At 47.2% G+C, this 24,297-nt stretch overlaps 1 protein-coding gene across 1 annotated transcript; it reads left to right on the top strand.

Annotated features, from left to right (window-relative positions):
• The first annotated feature begins 1,986 nt into the window (after window positions 1-1,986).
• Window positions 1,987-22,723, top strand: LOC137883587 (disabled homolog 2-interacting protein-like). The gene is made up of 4 exons (XM_068725125.1): window positions 1,987-2,497; window positions 14,730-14,842; window positions 21,726-22,094; window positions 22,682-22,723. Exons 1-4 carry the CDS (start codon window positions 2,374-2,376, stop codon window positions 22,721-22,723), a joined length of 648 nt encoding a protein of 215 aa, XP_068581226.1. The 5' UTR covers window positions 1,987-2,373.
• The last annotated feature ends 1,574 nt before the right edge of the window (window positions 22,724-24,297 follow it).

The following is a 24,297-nucleotide window of genomic DNA, read 5'->3' as shown; positions in this document are numbered from 1 at the left end:
AGCGAGCAGCACAAACTCCGCGTGACCCTGATTCTCCTGTCTTACAGCAGCTCGTTGTAGGTCGCTATTCCCACCGGGACTTTTACGCAGGCAAGACCAATCAATCACATTTGTGATTACAAAAGCAGTCTGGCCTCACAACACCAGCCTCTTCTGGTTTAGTTGCGACCCGTATTTGTTCAAACTTAGACACACTTGCATGTGTGTGACTCGTTTCTTTGTGAGATTGAGAGAACGTGTTAACGGCGTCTTCCGGGGGGGGGGAGAGCGAGTGAAGCCTGAAGGCCTCTGCATTCCCTCTGCTACCCCGGCACCGGGCTCTGACTCGCCTCCCGGATTGATGCGTACCTACTAATGGGTCCGGTTAAGTTCTCTGTGTGGGACCCGGGGAACAGTTAAGTCACTGTTAAGAGACCACACACACACACACAACACACAACACACACACACACACACAGACGTAGGCGCTCTGCGGCGTTCTGTCATTGTGAGTTTATGGGCCGAGGTAATGACAAAAAGTCCACGCAGCGTGAAGCGTTATGGGCCCCGCCGCTCTTACTAGCAACAAACGGCGTCATTGCGAACAACCGCAGAGGGAGGGAAAGGTAATGCAGAGGGGGGAGAGAGTGAGAGAGAGCAGGAGAGGAAGATCTAAATGGGAGACGTTGATTACTAAAAGGTTGAAGCGTGCGTCGTGCATCATTCGGTGATGTCCTTTGTGGCCATCATGAGTTTCGGAGAGCTTTCAGCCAAATTCACACTTGGTCTGTGAGTTGTAGAGAGAGAGAGACAGACAGAGACAGACAGACAGACAGACAGACAGACAGACAGACAGACAGACAGACAGACAGACAGAGAGAGAGAGAGAGAGAGAGAGAGAGAGAGAGAGAGAGAGGAGAGAGAGAGAGAGAGAAGAGAGAGACAGAGAGAGAGAGACAGACAGAGAGAGAGAGAAAAAGAGACAGACAGAGAGACAGAGAAGAGACAGACAGACAGACAGAGAGAGAGAGAGAGACAGACAGACAGAGAGAGAGAGAGAGAGACAGACAGAGTGAGAGGACAGACAGAGACAAATTAACACCAAGTCACGTGTTGGCTTTACTTTGCTTTAGAGTGGATTTCTGTCACTTTATTAAGTTGCGAGACCACACATTCACAGACACACACACACACACACAACATGCATCCTCTCAATTGTGCTTGTGTGATGATGACTCTAGTTGCCTGACCCTCTCCTTCAGAGCACGCTGTGTTTGGCTGTCCGACATCTGCTCCTGTTAGGCCGTCCCTCCCTGTTCGTGCCCTCTCTTGCCCAGGGAGGCAAATTACAGCGGTTAAGTTGTAAAACCAGGAAACACGACTCGGCCTAAGTCACTGGATCAGGAGTCGCTTGCAGTGAGAGAGTTTTTTTTCGTTTTATGTCAGACTTTCCTGCTGCACCAGATGCTGTCTTACCTGTGAGTCTGTAGCAGATTAGCGCGGTCGATGGAGGGAAGGAGTACAACCTTCTGTAATCTGCTGTCTCGTTGACTCCATTCCACCAAATCCATTTTCTATGCATGTTTTCTACACAGCCCAAACTTTTCTCCTGTTGTTCTCAAACACAAAGCGCTCTCTCTCTCTCTCTCTCTCTCTCTCTCTCTCTCTCTCTCTCTCTCTCTCTCTCTCTCTCTCTCTCTCTCTGTTACGCACAGAGTCACAGGAGTTGGAGATAGTGGTTTGTGGATGTACACAAGTGTGTTTTCAAGAGTACTCCCTTTGCCGCTTCATGAAAAAGAGGCTCTGGCTTTTCTGCCACTGTCTATAAAATTCCTTTGGTGCTCTCGGTCACTGGGAACAGCAACAGCTTTTCCTGTCATTCAGGATACACACACACTCACACAGTATTCCGGACATCGTGCCTCTGGGGGTCCCACTGTGGGAAACTTTGAGGGGGAGTGTTCAAAAGGTGGAGCTTAAGCCTGGCTTGTGGGGACAGGACACTAGTCTTGCACAGAGGTGGATGTTTGATGTGTTAATCTTCTCTCTCCCTCTCTCCAATGAGGGAAAGCGGTTCCACGATGGAGTGGATTTGATCACGACACGATCCACGAGGACTCTGTGGGTGTTTGATGGTTTGAATCTTCTCTTTCTGCAATGGGAAATGGTGTCACAACGGCGTGGATTTGATCACTGCGCAACCCATGAGGACTTTAACTTGAGTAGCCCGTGATCGTCTGCGAGAGGACTCTTAATGTGAAGAGTCCTGCAGAACAGTGCCTGGAGTTTATCTGCACCGACACCAGAGATTCAAGAGGACTTGTTGTTTTTTTTTTCGAGCGCTGCTGAAGATATCTTGTCGTCGGCGGGCTTCAGGTTGGAAACCAGCATACCATGGCTGGGGTCACCAGGAAGGGGTCTGGGAGACCCTCGTACTACTACAGATTCCTGGGCAAGTCCCGACTGCAGCGTCAGCGGAGCCGGTCCCGCAGCCGCACCAGGCCGCCTGCCAGCAGGGGTAATAAATACTACCGCTGCTAAAAAAAAAAAAAAAAAAAAAAGAGAGAGAAGTTCCCCCATGCAGCAGTTTTAGCCTCGTAGAGCCACAACACTCAGTGTAGTAACTACACTGTTGCTGATAAAGTTCAGAAGATACTGCGGCTCACGTACTTGTTTTGACAGAGCGTATATGTAGGATGTACTGTGCAAGCCACACGTTTTAACCTCCATATTGTTCACATTTATAGTAACATTACTATTTACATTACTATTTGAAGCCATGGCAAGGCTCCACTCGTGCCGATGTGTATTTTTTATTATTTTTTTGCTCCTCACAGTGCGATGACAGTTTGGCGTCACTATTCACAAGGTGATGATTTCTCTGAAATTGCACCACCAGCACTTGACAGCTCTCAGCTAAGTGTCAACTTGCCGGGTCCCACCCTGTTCAGGGCGCTTTGTCTGTGAACATTGGAGTTCCTAGCAACTCCACCCCCCCCCCCCCCCCCCCCCAAAAAAAAAACAACAACCCAAAAAACACTTTAAGGCAGTAAGTTAGTTTTCTGCACTGAATAACTACTTCTTCTTTTTCTCCTGTTGGCCCATGTTCTCGAGTGCTCCGTCTCTTTCACTTTGCTGCCTTTTTCTGCCTCTCAGTACAAGTTGTAGTCGCTGCTGGAGGCGCTGTTTGAACTGCAGGGGTTAGAGTGATAAGTCTGCCCCCCAAGGCTTGGCTCAAGTTTGCTCACAACAGAAATATCTCTGAAATCTCCCGCCGATTGATTTCTATTCCAAGTTGAACTGCTGCAACTTGCCAGCCAAGATGTTAAGTAAAAGACTGTTGCGCATCTGTTGCTCGGTTGCCGTGGATATGATGCAAACTTTCTCGAGACAAAACGCCGGGCTCGCCATCGCTCAAACTGAGCCTTGTATCTTGTTTCGTTGGTTGTTTTTTTTATACCATTATGTAAGCGTAGTTTGTCTTCCATAGTCACAGACAGACAAAGACCGCCATGGTCATGCGAAAGAGACAAACAGAGTTTGCAGGTGCCTGATTTGTTTGCTTCTCTGTCTGATGAAAGAGACGCTTTGAAGTCTTCCGTCTGTGTCATTCAGTTAGCAACAAAAAAAAAAAAGCACACATGCGCTCATGCATTTTGAGCTCATGCGCAAAAGACACACAGGTCAACACACTCCGCCTTGATCTTTGCGGCGCTAAGTGCGAACTCCCCTCACAAAACCTTTTACACGCTGCACATGAGCGGAGGTTGTTCCCAGATGAAGGAGGAAAAAAAAAAAAAAACCACTGTTGAGAAGCAATGCACACTTTGATTTTTGTGGTCGGAATAGTTGAAAGAAGTCCCTAAACTTGTAACTGCATGTGTGTGGTCGTGCATCAGTGCGTTCTAGAGGCTTTTATGTGGATCAGTTGGCAGGATTCATCAGACTATTATAAGTGAATCAATGGGAAGCAAGTGATTATTAAAGCTACAAAGAATGTTAGAGAGTATGTCTTTGGATTCGCATCACAGGCGGTGTTTTATTTTTAATTTAAAAGTAATACTTCATGCAACAAGTGACTCGTGTTCCTCTTTTGTTCCTCTTTCTTAAAGGGCCAGTGCGTAGCATTTAGCGGGGCCTATTGGCAGAAATGTAATCAAATAATAAGTGGTTTTCTTAAAATAATAACAATTGTTGTGTTTTCCGTTTGCTCAGAATGAGACGTGTGTATCTACATACGGAGCGGGTCCTCTTCACGGAGTCCACTATGTTGCACCGCCGTGTTACTACGGTGGCCCAGAGCGGCCAAAACCAAACACTGGCTCTAGAAATGAATGTTTCCGCGTCGGCCACTGTAGTTCTCCTACACGCTGGACCTTTAAAAGTCGCTGTAATCAATATTTGTATCTGTATTTATTCTTGTATGTGTTATCTATTTGAATAATGGTACCCGATACCAGACTGGCCCATTGCCTGATCGAGCTATTTGAGTCAGTACTGAGTTAAAAGTACCCACCACCACAATGTTAGCCTAGTGTTTCCACATTATTTCTGCTGCACTCAGGTGGCAGTTGCAGGTCTTCGTCATGCACATGTGCTATAAAAAAAAAAAAAAATCCAAATTTGAAACCGGATTCTCTAACCCCGCTTCCCCGATCATGGAAACCAGGGATCTTGGTTACACAACACTGGTAGTGAAATCACAACGCCAGGGCATTTATAATTCACTAGACTAGCAAAAAAAAACAAACAACAAAAGAAAACAGACATTTCCATCTGGTGGGGTCCAAATTTCCAGAAATTCACTCTATCACTTATTGCAATATTTACGCATCTCTAGAATTTACATAAACGCAGTTGGACAGTGTTCTTCAGAGCGCCCCCGCCTCTCAGTGTGTGTGTATGTTTTCTCTTAACTGGTTGCAATAAGACGTTTTCTCTCCAGTAAACACTCCTGTGTGCCTGGAACTACAGATGATGTGATATCGCCGAAATGTGTCTCATTCAAGAAGCCCGGCAGCGGCGCATTAAAAAAAAAAAAAAAAAAAAAAAAAAAAAAGTGTGTTTTTGTTGGAGCAGCTCTGCGAGTTATCTTGAGGAAGTTACTGTTGCCCCCTCTCGGTGTGTACACACTGTCGCCGATCAGGTGGCAGCTGCATGACCTCATGTGTTCATTGTTTTCCTCAGCGCGTCATTATCTGCGAATGGAAAAAAAAAAAAACAACAACCTCTGTATCAGTTCGGTTCACTCTCTCCGGCTCCGTTTTCCCCTTCTTTCGCAGAGGTCTGTGACATTTACATACAAAATGACTGCTTATCTCCGAGGGAGGACGGCGGAGAACGAGAGAGAACATTGTCTGTTCTGACTTGTTATGCCGCCGCGTTTCGGAAAAAAAAAAAACTCTTGATGCAATCAAACTCTTTGTTCTGAATCGTCCTGTGGAGGGAAAAAAAAAAAAATGGAATACTGCCATTTTTTCGCAAACAGAATTTATAATCTGTCTCTTTTTATCTGCGGTCTTTGTATGAGATGTAACATCTTTAAATTGTAAAGGACTTACAGAACCCATAGAAAAGTTGTCCCGGCGCTACTAAACTTTCCGATCTCGTATCGAGAGACGCTTTGGTGGGAGAATTAGGTCTCTGAAAAAGTGGATCAAAGTGTCTCGTCTTTCTTTGCTCTTACTTGGCTGAGTGGAGCCGTTATTGCTTGTCATCATATTGTTTTTGGATGGTATCAGATAGACTGCCCCCACCCCCCCCCCCCCCCCCCCCCCCCCCCACCCCCATAGGAGTATAACCCAAACCAGCTGGTTGTAACTTGCCCTCCTAGTTTTCTTTCCATAAACACACACACACACACACACACACACACACACACACAGAGACCTTCACTTACTGTACTTTTGAAGGCCTCCACATACTTGACATCCATTCCCTTTCTTACAGTCAAACTCAAGCAAATGTTGCGACCTTTAAACAGAGCCGGGCTATCTGTTTCCCCCCCTGTTACCGGTCTGTATGCTAAGCTAAGCTAGCCGCCTCCTGGCTCCAGCTTAATAAGAGCGGTAAGCGTATTTCCCAAAATGTTCAGCTACTGGTTTAAAAGGGCAATTTGTTGTTTTGTCTTACATTATAATAAAAATCAAAAATGACATGTTAGAGGATGAGGCGATCGGTCACAATGGTGGTATTCTGTCAACACTAGGAAGAGCTAAAACAAAGCGGAGAAAGGAAAAAATGACAGGAAAGGGAAGGAGATACTGAACAAAAAACGTTAGCAGAGGAAGTTTAATGGTGACAATTGCAGAACAGTAACACAAATGTGGTCCAGTTGTACTGGTGTGGTAAGTCCAGCACACGGCGTCCACAGAGGTAGGCTTTAGAAATGAAGAGGAGGTTCTCTATGAACAACACAGACGGACCTACAGGCTCTGCGGGCCGCTCGCGGTGAGGGCGCCGGACGCCGCAGCGCGCGGTAACAAGAAGCGAAGTGGAACCCAGTGAAGAAAGAGTTACAGCCAGCAGCTCGCACGATTCCCATTTGAACTCCTCAATAACAACTCAATAATGCATTACCGCTGACAGTTATCGCACGTAATCATATTCTCAGTGGGTCATTATCGAGCAACACTTTTGATCTGTGCTACTGCGTCACGCTTAGTTTCTGTCAGGCTGTTTATGATGTAGCCAGATTTTTGTTTTGCGTGTGTGTGTGTGTGTGTGTGTGTGTGTGTGTGTGTGTGTGTGTGTGTGTGTGTGTGTGTGTGCGTGCTGATGGGAACTGAGGACAGACCATCAAGCGGTTAGATGGGGAACATGGCCGCGTCAACACAAGACATTTCACAATGACTCAGTTTCCCACATTTGTATACACAGGAAGGCTGGAATGATTTGTGTCCCACAGTGTTAATGTGATTTAAATATTAAAATGCAGGGATTTAGAGCTAAGTAGTGCCAAGTTCAGGACTTAACTTCACGGCCAATGGAATCACGTTTCCTGTTTTCTCTCTAACAGATTAGTCCTTTGATCTGTTTTTGCAGTTTTGCGCCCGAGCATCCTCTCCGAGATTAAGGTCTCGTTTCAGTAAAACAAAGGCTTCGCTAATCAGCGCAGGCAACCTCATTCTTTGATCATTTTGCCTTAATTTTCAGCATATACTGTCAGGCCAAGGGGCAGGAGAATATATATATATAGATATATAGCTATATATATATGAGATAGTTAAAAGTTAAAACAGAGGACAAGTACTTCCCATCTACTTTGTCAGGTCTGTATTATAGGATCCATCTCCTCTGAGACCATATAATGGGAAGCAGACGAGACGGAGAGACAGTGGATATAGAGACGAAGCAGAGAAGAGAGAGCTCCAGAACTCTCCTCATCATCGCAATGTTTAACCCAGGATTACGTCTGATTTCAGTCTCGTCTCTGGGGTCCGTGTCCTTGCCTGCCCCCCCCCCTCAGCCTGGTGAATCATGGAGACGGGCCAAGATGACGCGGCGCTTCTGAGCACCCAAAAGACTCCCAATAACAGGAGGACAGGTGCAGGCTAATCCTCCCCGTAATCCATATATATATATCAACTGAGATTACAAGAGCCAGAGCCTGGGAATGATTTTTTTTTTTTTGGGGGGGGGGAATCATTGCCATCCCATCGTCCTGAAAACAGCCTGTCGACGTACAGCAGACTGTGCAAGTGAAGCGTAGATATTTTCACATGCTTGTGTGTGTGTGTGTGTGTGTGTGTGTGTGTGTGTGTGTGTGTGTGTGTGTGTGTGTGTGTGTGTGTGCGCGCGCACAGTTACAGTTGGAGCATGAAGTGTGCCGTCATGACACCGTTGGATTTGTCTAGCCATGGTTCTCCTTGTGTTTCCCCAGAGCTTGACAAAGGTCAAGCTCACGTACCACAATATGCAACAAAGCAATGAAGAATGAGAAAAAAAAATCTAGTGAAAAATATGTTGAAAATCCATAAATTCCGATCTCAATGACGCTGATGTTTGTTTCATATCTGTGTGTCTGCTGGTGGATGTTATTGAAGTCGGTGTGATCTCAGTCCGCCCGCCGGAGGAATGTTGCTGCTGCGTCGCCCTCTGCACAAACACAAACTTCCTCCTCCTGCAGCCCACTCTTCTTCCTCCTCCTCCTCCTCCTTCTCCTCCTCCTCTTCCTCATCCACCGCCACCCTTCTCCTCTGCCTTCCCGTAACACTCTGCAGACAAAGGCGTGCGTGTGCCAAACTAAACATGAAGCGGAGCCCCTCTCGCTGGAAACGGGGTCGAATATAGAATGCGGCTCAGATTCGCTGCGGTGTCGCTCGATGCTCCCCGATGTCTGAACTTTTGTCTCGCAAACTTTTCTAGATTTCTATTTATTCTGACTTCCGGTCTAAATTCAGGCCCCTCTGTGATGTTCCCCCGCCACGCGGTCAGCCTCAGAGAGTGTTAGCGGAACGTTAAGAGGCGATTCTCTTTAACTCCCTCGTGTCCACGGAGACGGGAGCGGCACCTCTTTATCGCCCCATCATCTCTGCGCTGGTGTAAATACCACGTCTCACAGGTCACAAGTCCAGCCCCGTCCTCACTCAGCTCAGCGTTAACACATTGGAGTCTCTGTGCACCCCCCCCCCCCCCCCCCCCACACACACACACACACAATCTAACACACAATCTCACACACTCACATACAAGGAAACGCTCTCTCTCTCTATCGTGCCTGTAAAATGGTGAGGAACTCCACTGTGACCTCCGTAAACCAGCAGAGTCAGATACTCCAGTAATGAGCCTTGTGCCTCCTGACAAAATAAATGAAAAATAAATAAATCTTTCTGGGAGATTTGCTCGTTGATTGACATTAATTCACAGTTTATATTCCAGAGACAGACGGAGCTTTTTATTTTTTATTTTTTATTCATGCGGCACTATCAGCCAGTCAAGACGAGTTCTAGTTGTCTTGTTCTTGAGGGGGGGGGGGGGGGGGGAGGACAGAAAAGTGATGTATTTGTGAGGGAGGGAGGATGAGAGGCGGGGGCGGACCGAGAAAAAGATAGTCCTCCAGGTAGAGAGAACACAGTAAACACAGCTTGACAGCCTGTGATTTTTTTTTTTTTCTGCACATTTCACCGGCCCACAGAGAGTGTGTGTGTGTGTGTGTGTGTGTGTGTGTGGGTGCGTGTGCGTGCGTGTGCGTTTGAATTCCCCTCTGATTTTCCCTCCTGTCACAACACAAGAACTCTGCATTCTCTTTGGAGGCTCTTCTTCAGCACCGTGTAGAGATGTTGAAGCGTCGACTTCACACGCTGCCGCTGATGATTTGTAACTCAAACCCAGCTCGGATTACCTGTCCGCCCTCGTTCCAATAATGCACTTTAAAGCGGCTATTGTAATATTTTGATATTAATAGTCGATGAAATGAGTCAGCAGTTTACCAGCGTGACACCAGCAGTTCAGAGCGTTGGACGCCGGAGGTTTCTTTTCAAGTCGCCATCATTTGCGGGCAGATTAAATAAATTGTGCAACAACAAGAACAAAGACAACTTGCTTACAAGCTTGTGAAACGTATCACTCAGCCACATGCAGCATGGCAATCCAGGCAAAAAGAACACGTGTTCAAAAAGCCAACTGTCGTTGCTGTTATACCGAGCGCAGCTTTGTTTCCCCCTCAGATGATTAACTAGATGCTATGTCAGCCTGTCAGCCTTCTGACAGTCTTGGTAGCCACCGGTTTACCTGCACACCTCACACCTCGTCCCGTAGCAACGCACACAACGTTTGTCTTATTATTGACTCTTTGTTGTTTTAGAAGTAGGAGAGAGATTTGAACCTTTCGTCTACTCGCTGTAACATCCTGTGGCTGCTGAGGTCCTGAGAGGAAGGGATCGGTAGCTGGCACCGGTCACTGGACGGAGCAGGAACTGTGAAAAGTGACCTATCTGACTGAATGGAAGAGCTTTTGGCTACGATAGAACGATGGGTGGACGGGTGGATGATGGATGGATGGATGGGTGGATAGATGACAGATGGACAGATGGACAGATGGACGGATGTATAGCGACAATCTGCAACAGAGGCGAACATTTTCCCAAACAGTCAAAGTATAACTGAATGTTAATAGAGGGAAGGCGGAGCTTTGGGTACGATAGAACGATGGGTGGAAGGGTGGATGATGGATGGATGGATGGATAGACAGATGGATGGATGGGTGGATGGGTGGATAGACAGATAGATGGATGGGTGGATGGGTGGATAGACAGATGGGTGGATGGGTGGATAGACAGATGGATGGATGGGTGGGTGGATAGACAGATGGATGGATGGATGTATAGCGACAATCTGCAACAGAGCAAACATTTTCCCAAACAGTCAAAGTATAACTGAATGTTAATAGAAGGAAGGCGGAGCTTTGGGTACGATAGAACGATGGATGGGCGGGTAGGTGGGTGGGTGGATTGACGAGTGGAAGGAGAACAGACAATTTCCCCAAAAAAAAGTCAAACTATTCCTTTTCACACTTTATTCATTTTGCTTAATCTTTCATGTTCACAAAGAGATGTTTCTCACTCCCAGGCTGTACGCTGCACCTATCTCTGAGGGCCAGACCCGTGACACACACTCACTCCTGTGCGCACACAAGAAAAGCAGGTGACTATTATCTATGCCGTCTGTGCAGCTTTATGTCTCCCCCAGGGCTCTCACTGGCATTTTCAGGGTCCCATTAAACAACTGTGAGTAAGCCCAGAGGTGAGTGGAATCAAGGCAGAGTGATGGCTCTATTTTGTGGGGATATGATGATGGAGGAGGAGGAGGAAGGCGGTGGTGTGACTTTTTTTGGGGGGGGAACGTGAAAGGGCAGAGAATAGCGGCAAAGAGGAGGTGAGGACGGAGGAGAATTTTGATTTGACGTAGGAGGTGATGTTGTGGTGATACAGCAAAGAACATTTTTTTGGGATACGGAGGTTCGAAGATAACGATAATCTGGAGTGAGCACAGAGGAAGGAAAGTGGATTCGCGAAAGGAGAACGACAATTATGCGGCCGCGATAAGAGAAGAGAAGGTGGGAGATAAGGAAATGAAGGAAACGATATGGGGGGGGGGAATAGATTCGGTCGTTCAAAAGACGCCTCACCTTTTGACACGCCGGCCGTTGCCTGTGGGCCCTCTTTTGATTGACACGGTTATTCTAGATGCTCCCTCGTACAACTTCAGATGAAAACAGCTTAATCAACAGCAGTTGTTCAGAACCATTTAGAAAGTGTTAACAATCTGAAACCAGCCACCGCACGCCGCGCTAAACGGCTCTTTTGATGATTACTCCGGTTTTCGGGAAGTTGTGCTTTTAATTGAAGTTTATATTGGGCGCGAGTGCGTGTTTACCATTTGCTGTCGGGGGGGCGGGGGGCGGGGGGGTGGAGTCAGAGACACATGAGCGAGTTATGGCAAGGGACATTTTCCATGCATTTGTTAAGATGCATTACACCCAGATGGTGACAACATGTGGACAGCGCACACTGCAATTTCACACAGCAATTAGTTCACAACTAAATGATGTGTGTTTGTGTGTGTGTGTGTGTGTTTGTGTGTGTGTTTGTGTGTGTGTGTGTGTGTGTGTGTGTGTGTGTGTGTGTGTGTGTGTGTGTGAGCTCTCCTCTGAGCTCGGAGCAGCCAGCTGTGTACAAGCGGGGAGATTTTGCGTGAAGGAATTAAGAAGACTGGAGGGGTAAATCCAGCGAAGTTGAGCGCAGAGAATAGTTTCTGACGAAAAAGAGGAAATTCACGCCGCTGATTTAATTCAGGCAATGTGCATGATTACCTCATCAGCCCCCCTTTTTTTTTTACATTCAAATGGATTAAATAAACGTGTTGTCATGGCAGCAGACATTTCAATACCACCGTGTTTATTTATTATGAAGAGGAAGTGAGATGTTCTGTTAGTATACCAGTTTTTTATTAAATGTTGCAACCGTGATTGATTGATCGTGTTTTCATGTGCCCCACTTCCCCCACGCATTAATTTCCTGATATCGTTTAGAGTCATTTGTTACTGTTTCTAGTCGGAACATTTCATCCTGAGCTGCGATCCTCAGTGAGACGACTGAAGATGAAGAGTCAGATGTTGGGGGAAAAAAACTCCATTAGGCAGGCATAGACATCAGTGATATATATATATATATATATATATATATATATAAATATATATATATATATATATCGCTGGTGATTTGTATGCATGAAACCGCCGTCTCCAGGACGGGTCGGGACCCAGCTTATCACTGCTGCAAATGAAGACGCTGTACTTTGCACATGTGGGTCGTGGCCTCTTTCGGACTTACGGTAACGGTTGTAGACTCGGGCTGCGGTCAAATAGTACAAAAATGACATCCTATGTCTTTTCCTAACCAGGTTTCCTTGACCTCGATGGAAAAGTACACGAGGTCAAGGAAAAGCTGTCTAGGAGAATTTACAAGACCGAGGAAAAGATAACGGCGGTGCTGAGAGATTCCAACTGCCCTCCCGTGACGGTGGGCGGAAGGATGTGTCAGTTTGAGGAGGCTGCAGCGACACGTCCGGCGCCGCGCGGTTCAAGTCAGAGACTCCCGTCCAAGTCGGACTCACCCCTCCCAAGAAGAATGTCCTCAATCTATCCGCAGAGTACCATGACACGGCGATGGTGAATGTTGTCGAAGGCCTAATGGTGCGTCGCTTTAAATGTGGCTGCCGCGAGGAATTGTGTAATTGTCTCCTCGCATAAAGAACGGTCCGGTGTAACGTGTGGTAAAGGAGATAAGAGCAGAAGCACCCGAAGCTCCTTTCCTTTGCTCTTAGCTCTCTTATCATGGCTGCCACTTAGATACTTCCAGATCATTTCGGTCAGTTTGGAACCTTCCTAAGCGAAAAAAAACAGCAACTATTTGATCGCAGCTTTGGACTTAAGTCAGGCTTAAGTCTGCAAATAAGAATACATCCAAGTAGAGCTTAACACAGCTTTCAAAAGAAAATGATTTCAAAAGACAGGATTCAGAGACTTGTAATTTGTTTATGGAGACTAACTCGACACGGACTCTCCTTCAAGTACTCGAGACTTGCTCTGACAGACTTGGACCACGTCTCATTGTCAGTCCGTCACGAGTCGTAACATGTCTCTGTGACACCAAAGGCCGAGCTAGTTTCAAAATCCTCCTCACCTCCACAGAGCATTGGATCGCTGCTCGGAGGGTCCAGATGGCTCCGCTTTTCAATTACAGAGATTTTGATTTTGCGACGGGAGGACGTCTGCTCCGTGTCGGAGCGCGTCGCGTCCGTCTGCTTGTTTTGATGTCGCGGACTGCGTTTATGTTTATGCGAAGCTGACAATTTACGGGGGTTCAGCAGGAAGCGCTTTTCCCACCATTCATTCTTCAATTACAAGCGTGCGCTAAAGTCAGACAAACCAGCCTGTTGAACAGCAGACAGCTAATTTAGCACAGCTCAGCTTGACAGACACGCCACACTCCGAGGGCTGATTAGAGATGCTCCATATGCAAATGACATATGACTTTTTTGGCACATAATTTGGTACGGCCAATGTTTAGTAATATCATCGCGGTATCGGATCACTACGGTCCTCATTTAGCTGAAGCCGGTATTTAAACCAGCGTATGTGTAAATTCATACATCTTTAACTTATATAACCTCCTTATCCATATGATATACTACAGTGTGTGTGTGTGTGTGTGTGTGTGTGTGTGTGTGTGTGTGTGTGTGTGAGAGAGAGAGAGAGGAGGAGGAGTTGCTTCATAATTTCATCCTATTAGAGTCACACTGCCACTAATTCCATTAGATACAATGCTGCAGACAGTCAAAGATCTCATTTAAATATTCTAACAAGGACTCAGTGATGCAACCGACCCAGTGTGTTTCAAAAGATTGTATCAGTGTGTCTGAACTAGTTCTTCACATGTTCTGTTTCGGGCTTGTTTTTATATTAATGTTTGTCTCTGTGTTGACCCAGCCGGGAACTGTGACATGTCAGGATGTCTTGTTCTTAAAGTTTTGCAGGTTCGTGCACAGAACGTCGTGGTCTGAACAGCTTTCCATTCACCATTTGAGGTTATAAAATCTTTGCCAAATGACTAATATGGTGATGGTTTGCTCCGTACATATGAGTGGAAACACGCAACATTCCTTCAGGACGTGTCCAGATTTGCTGCTTTTTTGCGCAGTCTGTGACTCCCAGAACTACTCTTTGATACTGATCTGATTCTATGCTGCTCTGCGCTGTTTCCAAGTAAAGAGAAAGCGTTAGATTGACAGATTCATGATGAAATGAAGATAACATAAGTTATCAGTGAACAGGGATAATCAGGAATGGAAAGCAACATTCTTTTTACTCCCTGAATGGACTCATTTAGGGAGTAGAAGGCCTTTACACGGTCCAGTGATGCACACTCAAACATGTATTTTTGCATATTCTCATACAACATTTGCCTTTTATCTGAAGTGCACGCGGCACACGTTGAATGCTTCATATCTCGTATCCAAACTTCCTCTTGAAGCAGCCTGAGTCCATTGGGACAACCTTTGAGGGAGCCTAGCTAGCCATCTCCCTTGCTTACAGTGTTTACGCAAAGTTAAGCTAAGCTAAGCTAAGCTAAGCTAATTGCCTTGAGCGGTATCAATCTTCTCCTGTGACTCTCACTTCCCAAAAATGTCGAGCTACACACAGTTGAGGAAGAAAAGGAAAGTTTAAAAGATCTGTCTGTGTTCTGCAGAGTCTCCTCCAGAGAGGACGGGACGCCGACGCAGCATGCCAGGCAGCTCCTCAGACAAGAACGCACCCGCTATGGAGGCTACGTCCACGGCTGCCACACCTTTCAGAGTCACCGTGAGTACTGTGAGTTTGTTTTTTTTAATTGCATCGTAGTCTCTGTGTTCTGTGTCTGTTGTGTCTCCACCTTAGTTTGCCGTATGTGTATCGATGTCTACAGGGGTTTGGTCTGGTGTCCAGATGGACCCGTGCCAATCTGAAACTCATTTACTTCAAATGTTGGAATGGGGCCTTTGATGTTTGGCGTCTACACCTCACACATCTCCACATCGTGGGTTTTATGTTCAGCGCGCCATCCTCCACTGCCTTTTTTTATTTATTTTTACATCCTGGGTGATTTTTTTCATTGCATCACACACTGAATAATTTCAACATGCTTCATGTGAGCCGACGCGCACGTGAGCCGACGCGCACGCTCCCACACCTCCCACAGTCACTCGCTCGCTTATAAGCAAACTGTCTCTCTTCCTCTTCACACAGACACACACACACACACACACACACACACACACACACACACAGAGAGCAGTTCTTTGTCTGTCATCTTTCTCTAATTCCAATCCGGTACGCTTTCTGCCATGTTTAATTCAATAGATAAACAGCCAGTTAATGAAGCAAAAAAAAAAAAAATTCCCGCTATGAGTCATCAATTTCACGCTAATTAGCAATTAGCTGTGCATATTGGCATTTAATAAGTAACGAGCGGGGAGATGACAAACCTGGAGATGAACTGTAAACAGTAGATGTTAGGCCAGCAGGACCAAGAGCACTCAGACTCACAGACAATCATCCAACAGCATGGTAACTTTCAGCCTTTTTGCTGTAAGGGCAGAGCAGGTACAGGCTAAAATACATAAATACAAAAAAGATATTCTTATTTCTGTCACTCAACGTTCACCATCATGTAGTGTTTATCTCTAAAAGAGACAGATTGAGGGGAGTAAAAAAAAACACATAAATAAAACAGAATAAAAGCTAGAACCACTGGTGGTGGACCGCCTGCAGAGTGAGAATAAAGTGTCTCATGAACAGTTTTAACTTTACTGAAGAGTTGATAAACATCACCACAGCCTGATAAGCTAGAGAACTCTCATCTGCTCATGTAAAGAAGTGTCTTTTTTCTGTCTCATGAATGTGAATTGAGTCATTGAGTCGTGTTATTTTGACGTGACCAGGAATCAATGAGTGGATATAGAGAGAAATATATATATAAAAGAAGAGAAGAATAAAAAGCTTATAGAGACAGGAAGGGTCAGATAGAGGGGCTAAATATTGATTAAGTGTCTGTTACACTGCTCCCTTGTACTCTCCAGGGAAGAAGAGGGGCGGGGGGGCGGGGGGGGGGGGGGGGGAGCACTGCAGCAAAGTCATCCTGTCTCAATCACATGACCACTTAACTTACCTCTGTGGGCTCATTGCTAAGCAGCAGTAACTTCTTGGCTGAAGAAAGCATCCCCAGACAATGTTCGACCCACTGTTTCATCGTACTGCCCCCCTCTGGACCTTGATGGTAGCACAGTCAACCAAGTTCCTCATAGCAACTTTTTCATCAACTTTCGTTGGATGTAAAACACGTAAACAAGTTAGATTTCACGGAAAAAAATTGCGTTGATCATCATCACATATTTGCCGATATTTCAAATGGATGCTCTTACAGGAGAGAAAAAAAACACAGTATGGGTGGATAAAGGGACGAGCATGATGGCACACACACACACACACACCACGTAGGAATGCAAACAGGAAGACGTGCCGTATTCTCCTCCGTCTCTCCTGCATCTCCCACTATTAGCAATGACAAAACCGCCCCTCACGGCTCTCCCTCCAGTGAAAAGAGTTGCGGTGACATCTAAAGTACCCCTCCTAGGCCTTGAGCTAAATCTGTCAAAATGTTTTTCTCATCATGTTCTTTTGCAGAGACTGGGTTCACTGTCTGCACACACAAATGGATGCTACACACACACACACACACACACAGTCGTAAGCACATCCTCCAGCTCTTCTCCAAAACAATTTCTCCCCAGTAGGCATGCAAGAAAAGTAAAATCTCTCCAAAGCCTAATCTTCCACGGCCAATTCAGAAATACTAGAAGATTGCGCGCGGTTAAATGCAAAAGTTGGAACTTGGCGGTTTCTCTTATTCAGTACTTGTTTAAAGAGCGGACAAACAAACCTTATCTAAGTCCGTCACGTCCTCGTTCCGCTGATTGCACCAGCTGGCTGGATGATTCTCAATTGTTGACTTAGCTCCTTATCCAATCTCTCCCCGACTCCCCCCCCCCCCCCCCCCCCCCCCCCCTACCTTCCTCCCCTCTCCTCTCAGATAATAGCAGGGGGTCTAATTGGACAGGTATGTCTCTTGTTTTCATCAGGTTGTGCTTGAGGTGGACAAGAGGGGTGGATGTGGAAGCAGGGAACACCCTGCTGATTGTCCAGGCACTGATTCTATCAGCTCTCCATTAGGGAAGCCTGGAATTGCCAAGCCAAGGGAATAGAATTAACTTGTTGCAAGCATTTGCTTTAATTTCATGAAGAAAAAAAAAAGCCCAGCGATAAAATTGAGCTGTCCTCTTAGTGGTGACTTAATGGGCTTGGACAGGCTGAGATTACAATCAAGTATGCAGGCCTGTCTCGCTCAGAGGAAAGCTAACACACATCCCGCACTGTAAACATGGTGACATGGCAAATATGGACGAACACGTTCTTTCTAGGGCCGTCAAAATACCCTCTGGAGCCGGCGCAGTACGCCGAGGGGGCCGGAGGTAAAAAAAAACCCCAGCCTCTCCCTCCCCTCCCCTCCCCTTTGAGGACGCATGTTGAGTCAGATTAATCCATCCCCCTTCCTTCCGCTAATTAGCTGTCAGCCGTAGAAATGCGGAATAATTAAAGACGCTCGTTGGAATTCACGCTGACATGTGACACTGTAATGCCCCCTGTCAGGTTGCACTGGCTGTAATGGCCTTATCATGTTTCTGTGTGTAAGTGTGTGTTTGCAAAAAAAATGAGACGCGAAAGGTTTCGGGCGCTACAGCCGACCAATGATGTGCAAGAGCCAAGCAGAAATGAATTAATGGAGGGATCTCAACAGTGTTTATGTCCTGTGTTGAATCTTTTATTCTTCTTTCGTTCATGCATTGATATTTATAGGCGTTATTTAACCAAGCTCGCAGGGAAATTGTATTCCCATAAGTCAAATTTACCAGTTTCTTTACCACACAATAGAACAATGATGCAATGCGTGAAATCTCATTAGGTGTCACTTTTGTAGTCTCTGGCCACGTCCGCTTATTGTCCTCCTCCTAAGGGTGTTTCAGGTTTCTGCTGGGACACCTTCAATGCTTTAAACGTTGAAAAGCTCGTTCTGTCTGAATATACCTGTCGGATGGGGGTTGGTGTATTCTTTGTGACGTAGGTAGGGGAGGCAAATTAGGTCTCCAGGAAATTGGGGAAAAACTGACATTGAAATATTTTGTCGTTTGTCGGCCACATTTTACAGTTAAATGCAGTAATCTCGTGCACTTGGAGAGCAAAATGAAGAGGCGAGATAACCACGTTATCACGCGCACAACGCCATATGGAAGCTGATGTGGTAGATTTTGCGGCCTTAAACTAATCGTAAAGGCTTGTTGAAGTGTTTTGTGATCCAAACAGCCCCCCCCCACCCCCCCCCCCCCCCCCCCATTTAGTTTCATTCTATTGCTCTTTCTATCAGCTCATGCTCTGCCACCCACACATTGTGCTGCACTTTTTCCATTTGTCCCGCTCCTAGAGCTTATCCCTCTCTGGCAAGCAATCACTGTCATTTCTTTTGACTATTCTCACCTCCATATCTGTCCTCTCCTCTATTTCACTATCGTTTTTTTTCCCCCTCTTCCTGCATACATCTATATTTCTTTCTCTCGCTCTCTCAATCATCTCATATGAGCTGGCGGTCGAGGCAAATTAAATGCTAACACTTTTCGGTGTCTCCCGCGGGGGTTTAATCCGGTGTTAATACAGGCATCAGTCTTCCTTCCTGACTGATTGTAAGCGAGGAAGCAGGCCGTTAATATCTGCTGACCTTTTGACCTGTGCAATAGCTCTGCAAGGGCTCTGACAGGCCGACTGAATTAGAGAGCGGCGGCTTTTTTAATAATGTCGCATCGCCGTCCGCATGCTCTGGAGTGGCTGAAAGGGAGAGCGAGGAATGCAAAATAATCAGAGCAATCACAGGTTGGTGTATCTTCCTGACGTCTCTCTCTCTCTCTCTCTCTCTCTCTCTCTCTCTCTCTCTCTCTCTCTCTCTTCCTCTCCGTTCTGTTTCCCTTTCTCCCTCCGTCCTCCAGAGTCCATCCATCAGGGCAAGCAGAGAAGTAAAAACAGAACAAGCAGCCACTAATCAATCTGCCTCGCCTACAGGGACAGGTTTCTCTTCGCCGACTTATTTCCGCGGATGGAGGAGAGAGAGAGAGAAAAAAAAAAAGAAGCGTTTTAATTTGTCAGCTGTGAATATACCAACAGCAGCAGGCACAGATCCTCCTCCTCTTCTCCGTGGGCCTACGGGGAGGAGGCGTGGAATTACTATAAATCCGGAGGTGATTTTGAGTGATATCCAGAAATGAGGAAAAGGTGTGTGTGTCACTGTTTGCGCATACAAGAGCGCGTGGGTGTTGTTCTGCTGCAGCGCCATCATTGCCATCAGAAAGTCAAAAAAAAAAAAAAAATCCTCTTGTGTGTTCTGAAGGAGCTGATCTGGAGGGGGGGGGGGGGGTGCGAAATGCAGTCGTAGACGACCATATTCCCTCTGCACAGTCTGACTCATGTTTGTCTTTGTTCAGAACGGTGCCTAATGCTAATCTAGCCACATGCCCACACGTTACGCAGACACATATGGAGTGAGCGACGGCTAAGGGGAGGGAAAGAGAAGATGGAGAGGGAGAGAGAGAGAGAGAGAGAGAGGAGAGAGAGAGAGAGAGAGGAGAGAGAGAGCGTCATGTGGCAGTTTTGTTCCCAAACAGCAGTGACCTCACTCGGCCCTGTTCAGTTTCAGCTAAAAGCCCCTGAACAACAGTTTCTACCTGGTGGCCATAGTAAGCCCTCTGCAGCCCCGCTTCGTACCACCGTGTCCGACTTACTATCGCGACCACGAAGCACCTCGCTCCTGATCGCGATGAACGACAAACAGACGGATTCCAAGTGACGATAGGAGTTCAAATGACCCTCCCAGACCCTTTGCAGTAGCAGCAGCAGTAGCAGCGCTACTCCTTGTCCCATTTTCATACTTCAACATCTAATTGCACACAGGATGTGGTGTACTCTGGTTCTTCAAAGTACAAGTTGTTTTTTTTTGCAGTACAATAAATCAGTGCTCTGTGCCCTCAGTAACATCTCTCTTAGACTTCCCCCTGCCTGGGAAGTTCCCTCTTTATTCAAACTCCATATCCATGTTTTCTAACGCAGGCCTTCTGCTATAAATCTGTACGCCTCCGAGCTCACACTCCAGTTGTTTTTCCTCCCTCCAGAGCCACGGGGAGAACTGTTTTCTCCGGCTGAGTAGCGTTCCTGAACTTCACGCGTATAGGAACTGGCGGAGTGCCCTTTTAATACTTACTTTGTTTTCGAGATATTTTCCCTCCAGCTTTCCACGCCGCCGTGCGCAAATTCGTCCTCTGAGCGTTCAGCGGCTCCTCCGCTCCTCCTCTTGAGCATCTTCTCATTTTTGGCCGGTGTGAACGCTCCTAAAAATAGGCGCCGCGGCGTCGGAGTCGGACAGCTATTATTTTGGGTTCGCTCGCACTGAACGGAGACGCTCCCGTGTGAGCAGGCATACACTGACATTAGCGAGTCTTTGTTCCCGAGCCCACAAGAGTTCCACAGATGACAGGTGTTGTTCATCAGGATGCCGTGGCGGCTCCTCTGTGATCAGCTGGCAGGCCGTCTGCCAAGCCTCTCTCTAATTATCCCTCTTCCATTGTGGCCCGCGGCGACCTATTCACGCTGTAGGTGGTAATTATACAGGTGTGTTAATGGCCTGACTGGGACCGAGGGAGGTCGTCGAGCGGCGCGTCTCCTGTCTCCGTCTTGTCTCCTCGCCACGCTGCGGCTCTTGAAAGGTGTTCAGGCTATTGTTCGGCCTGTGAATACGCCGCTGTGTGTGTGTGTCGTTTCCAAAGCTACACCTGAGCCTGAACGCCATACCTGGTTTAGCCCCCCCCCCCCCCCCCCCCTTTGCTCGTTAAGTTCCGTCTCCTTCCTCATCTACTCTCCTTTACACACTCTTTGCTCAAACCTCTTCTTCATTCTGATCTTCCTTCAAAAAACTTGCAACAGCCTGTCGTTTCTGCACCACATCTCATTTGTCTCATACTCTCTCGTCTCTTAATGCCAGCCACAGTTGCCATGGAGACAGCGAGTTGCTTGGGGTGGGGGGGGTGGGAGTGTGATTGCAGATGTTAGAAGAAGTAAACACACAGACTCAGACAAAGAGAGGAACGAGAAAAACTAATAAAGGGGGTGTATCCGTTTGAATTAATTTCCGCAAGCGCTGACGTAATTACTGCTGTGGGAATCAATCTGTGATTCTGCTTTGAGAATCTTTCGTCAAGGCCCTGTGTGCGTGAATGTGTTTGTAGTTTCATAGTCTTTGACCTTGTCCTCGCCCCCCCCCCCCATCTGTGAACGTCACATGAAGATCTATACTCATGCATTACGTGTTATAACTGCACATGACACACGGAATTTAGCAAGCCGAGCGCAAATGTCTGTGTTAATATGTTCCGTCCTGCTGCCGGGTGTGAGCTCCACGATTGACATCCCGGAGACTTCCCTCGCAAAGTGGCAGAGACACCGTCTTATTGTCTGTCTCTCTCTCCCTCCCTTTCTCTCTCTCTCTCTCTCTCTCTCTCTCTCTCTCTCTCTCTCTCTCTCTCTGTCTCTCTCTCTCTCTCTCTCTCTCCGTCAGGGCTTTCTAAGTCGCCGGCTGAAGGGTTCCATAAAACGCACCAAGAGTCAACCCAAACTGGACCGCAACTCCAGCTTCAGGCACATCCTCCCCGGCTTCAGGAGCGTCGACAATGACAGGTGGGTGCCGGTGCCGTGTTTTAGCGTTTGCCGGATATATGTTTCACCATGTCTGTTCTATTCCGGCCGGTTATTCAGGTCACTGTTGACACTTGCGTGTCGTGTTGTGAATCCTGACTCTCCCGAGTCTGTCACTTCTAATGGCGCTCTCACGCGCCGATTCTCCTGTCCTCCGCCGTGTCACGAGACGGCGTCTCGTGTCTCCGTCTCACACGTCTCGTGTGGAGTCATGGCCATTCGAAAATGCCATGTAAAATGAAATATGATTCATTTTGCTTTGCCTCGCAGTAGAAAACGGAGAGGCGAGTATATATGCGATGTCATCCAAGTCTGAAAGCTGTGCCAACAGAGACGGGAATTGGGACTATTATCACCTCGCCATCTAATAGAGCATGCAGAGTGCGAGCGCAGCAGCAAAAAAAAAAAACAGCAATTGCTTTCCTCTCTGTTAAAAAACACATTTTTTTTTGTAGCAAAGGACGTCGATGAATGTAACCGACTCAAGATATAAGATCATGTAAGCCCTCCTTTCATGCTTCATACAGGAGTGAAGATCTATTTCTATTCTCTTTTATTGTTGCAGCCCAAGCAGCTGTGACTGTATCTACTGCAAGGGAATGTTAAGCTTTAGAACATCTTTCACGTCAGAACTAGCGGCTTCATTTATGTATTGGTATCGACTGAGATATTTTCGCATACCGTTTCGATCCGTCCCCGCCATCTCTGGCGTCCACAGATCTGTTGTGTAAAGCCTTCCGTCCACAGTGCCACCCCATGCCACGGTGTTTTCGCCTCAGGCTGTGATAATTGCCAGTTTCGGACTCCCGATTTCCTCAGGAGTTCAGCCACTTGGCAAACGAGTGCCCGACCCTCCGATGACGTCGACGAACCATTCCGGATTGTCCTGCAAAAATCGCGCCTCCCCCCCCCCCCCCCCGGATCGTTTGAAGGCCTTTCCGATGCGTGCCTCGCCACGATTCCCAGCACTTATCTTTGCCGCGTCTGGAAAGCAGCCAAGGTGTCTCCATCTGTGGAGATTAATTAACGGAGGTGCTGCTTTTTTGAAGAGATGTTCCACAAAAACCTCCGGTGCCGAGCTGCTGTCTCTCTCTCTCTCTCTCTCTCTCTCTCTCTCTCTCTCTCTCTCTCTCTCTCTCTCTCGCCGTACTTTTAATGAGGCATTAACATCACTGTCAAACTATCACAAGGGAACACTAGCAATTGTTCAGTGTGGAACACGGTGAACTGTTCCCCCCGGTGCGGTCGGACAAAATGAGCTCGTACGTGTGCCCGTCCTTTTGTCCCGCTGTTTTCTCATTTTCTCTCCCACTCCCACCCCCCCTTTCTGTTACGCCGTCTATTTTTCTAACCTCGCTCCCTTCTATCCATTTCAAACTCATCACTCTCCAATTTCATCCTCGCTGCCCATTCCCCCCCCCCCCCCTCTCCCTTTTTTCTATTTTTCAAACAGTAGTGAGATTTCCTAGCCTATCAGCATTTATGTGCCCCCCCCCCCCCCTCGATAAAGCACCCCGGCGAAGAAAGCAAATATCGGACAGGAAATTGGAACATTCAGGAGGCATCTTATCTCACCTGACTTAACACAGGAACACGTGCGCGCACACGTCCCACCATGCATCGCTCTCGCAGATGCACACATTGACTCCTATATAGCGACGGGTCTCTCTGAACATGTCCCTCGTTTAGTAGAAGGAGACTGACGGGAGCGGCCCGAGGGGCAGAAAACACTGCGGAAGAAGGCAGACTTGGGAATTGGCAGAAGAGAGATGATGAGACGTGGAGGAGAGGTGGAGGAGGGGGTGGAGGAGGTGGAGGGGGTGGAGGGAGGGAATCCTATAGCCTGGCAATAACTCCCCGGTGTGCAGACGTGCAGCCTCGAATGCGAGGGATGAACATTTTAGTATTCACTGTACATCTCAAACGTCGCACCGCCAGATAATTACCTACAGTTCAGGCATTTATGAGTCTGATTACTTACCTTAACAGTAATCAAAATGTATATTCCCCCATTACATTTCACGGCAACATATTTTGCGTGAATTTGTGTCGTGAGAGCACACACACACACACACACACACACACGCACACATATTTGCAGAGTGTGTGTCAGCTGTGACGACATCGTTAGGCCGCGTTTCGCCCGAGTCGGCCTCAGGAGAGCGACCTGCAGATGAGGAGCAGCTGGACTTCTAAAATGAAATATTGATCGTGTGTTAATGAGAGGCTGGACACAGAGCTCTCCCATCGTTGGCTACAGCAGGAACACAGCGGCGTGTTGGACGATCGCGACTCACACACACACACAGACACACACACACACGTGTGCGCTAATCACTGGATTAAGGAAGTGCATCTATTCATACTGAAGCACGCTCTTCATCTGGACATCGGGACAGACGGGGAGCACAATTTACACTCCAGTTCACTGTGGC

Source organism: Cebidichthys violaceus, unplaced genomic scaffold, assembly GCF_023349555.1.
Source record: "Cebidichthys violaceus isolate CVI_PGR_0920_01 unplaced genomic scaffold, fCebVio1.0.p SCAF_332, whole genome shotgun sequence".
NCBI classification, from domain to species: Eukaryota; Metazoa; Chordata; class Actinopteri; order Perciformes; family Stichaeidae; genus Cebidichthys; species Cebidichthys violaceus.
The sequence above is the reverse complement of the archived record's forward strand: the minus strand, read 5'-3'. Positions and strand labels throughout refer to the sequence as shown.

What these genes read in the sequence shown, in the direction of transcription:
- LOC137883587 (XM_068725125.1), top strand. Translation starts at nt 2,374, where the DNA reads ATGGCTGGGGTCACCAGGAAGGGGTCTGGGAGACCCTCGTACTACTAC. An exon ending in CCACACCTTTCAGAGTCACC is followed by an intron (nt 14,843 to 21,725) that starts GTGAGTACTGTG and finishes TCTCTCCGTCAG; the next exon opens with GGCTTTCTAAGTCGCCGGCT. An exon ending in TGGCCATTCGAAAATGCCAT is followed by an intron (nt 22,095 to 22,681) that starts GTAAAATGAAAT and finishes CGATTTCCTCAG; the next exon opens with GAGTTCAGCCACTTGGCAAA.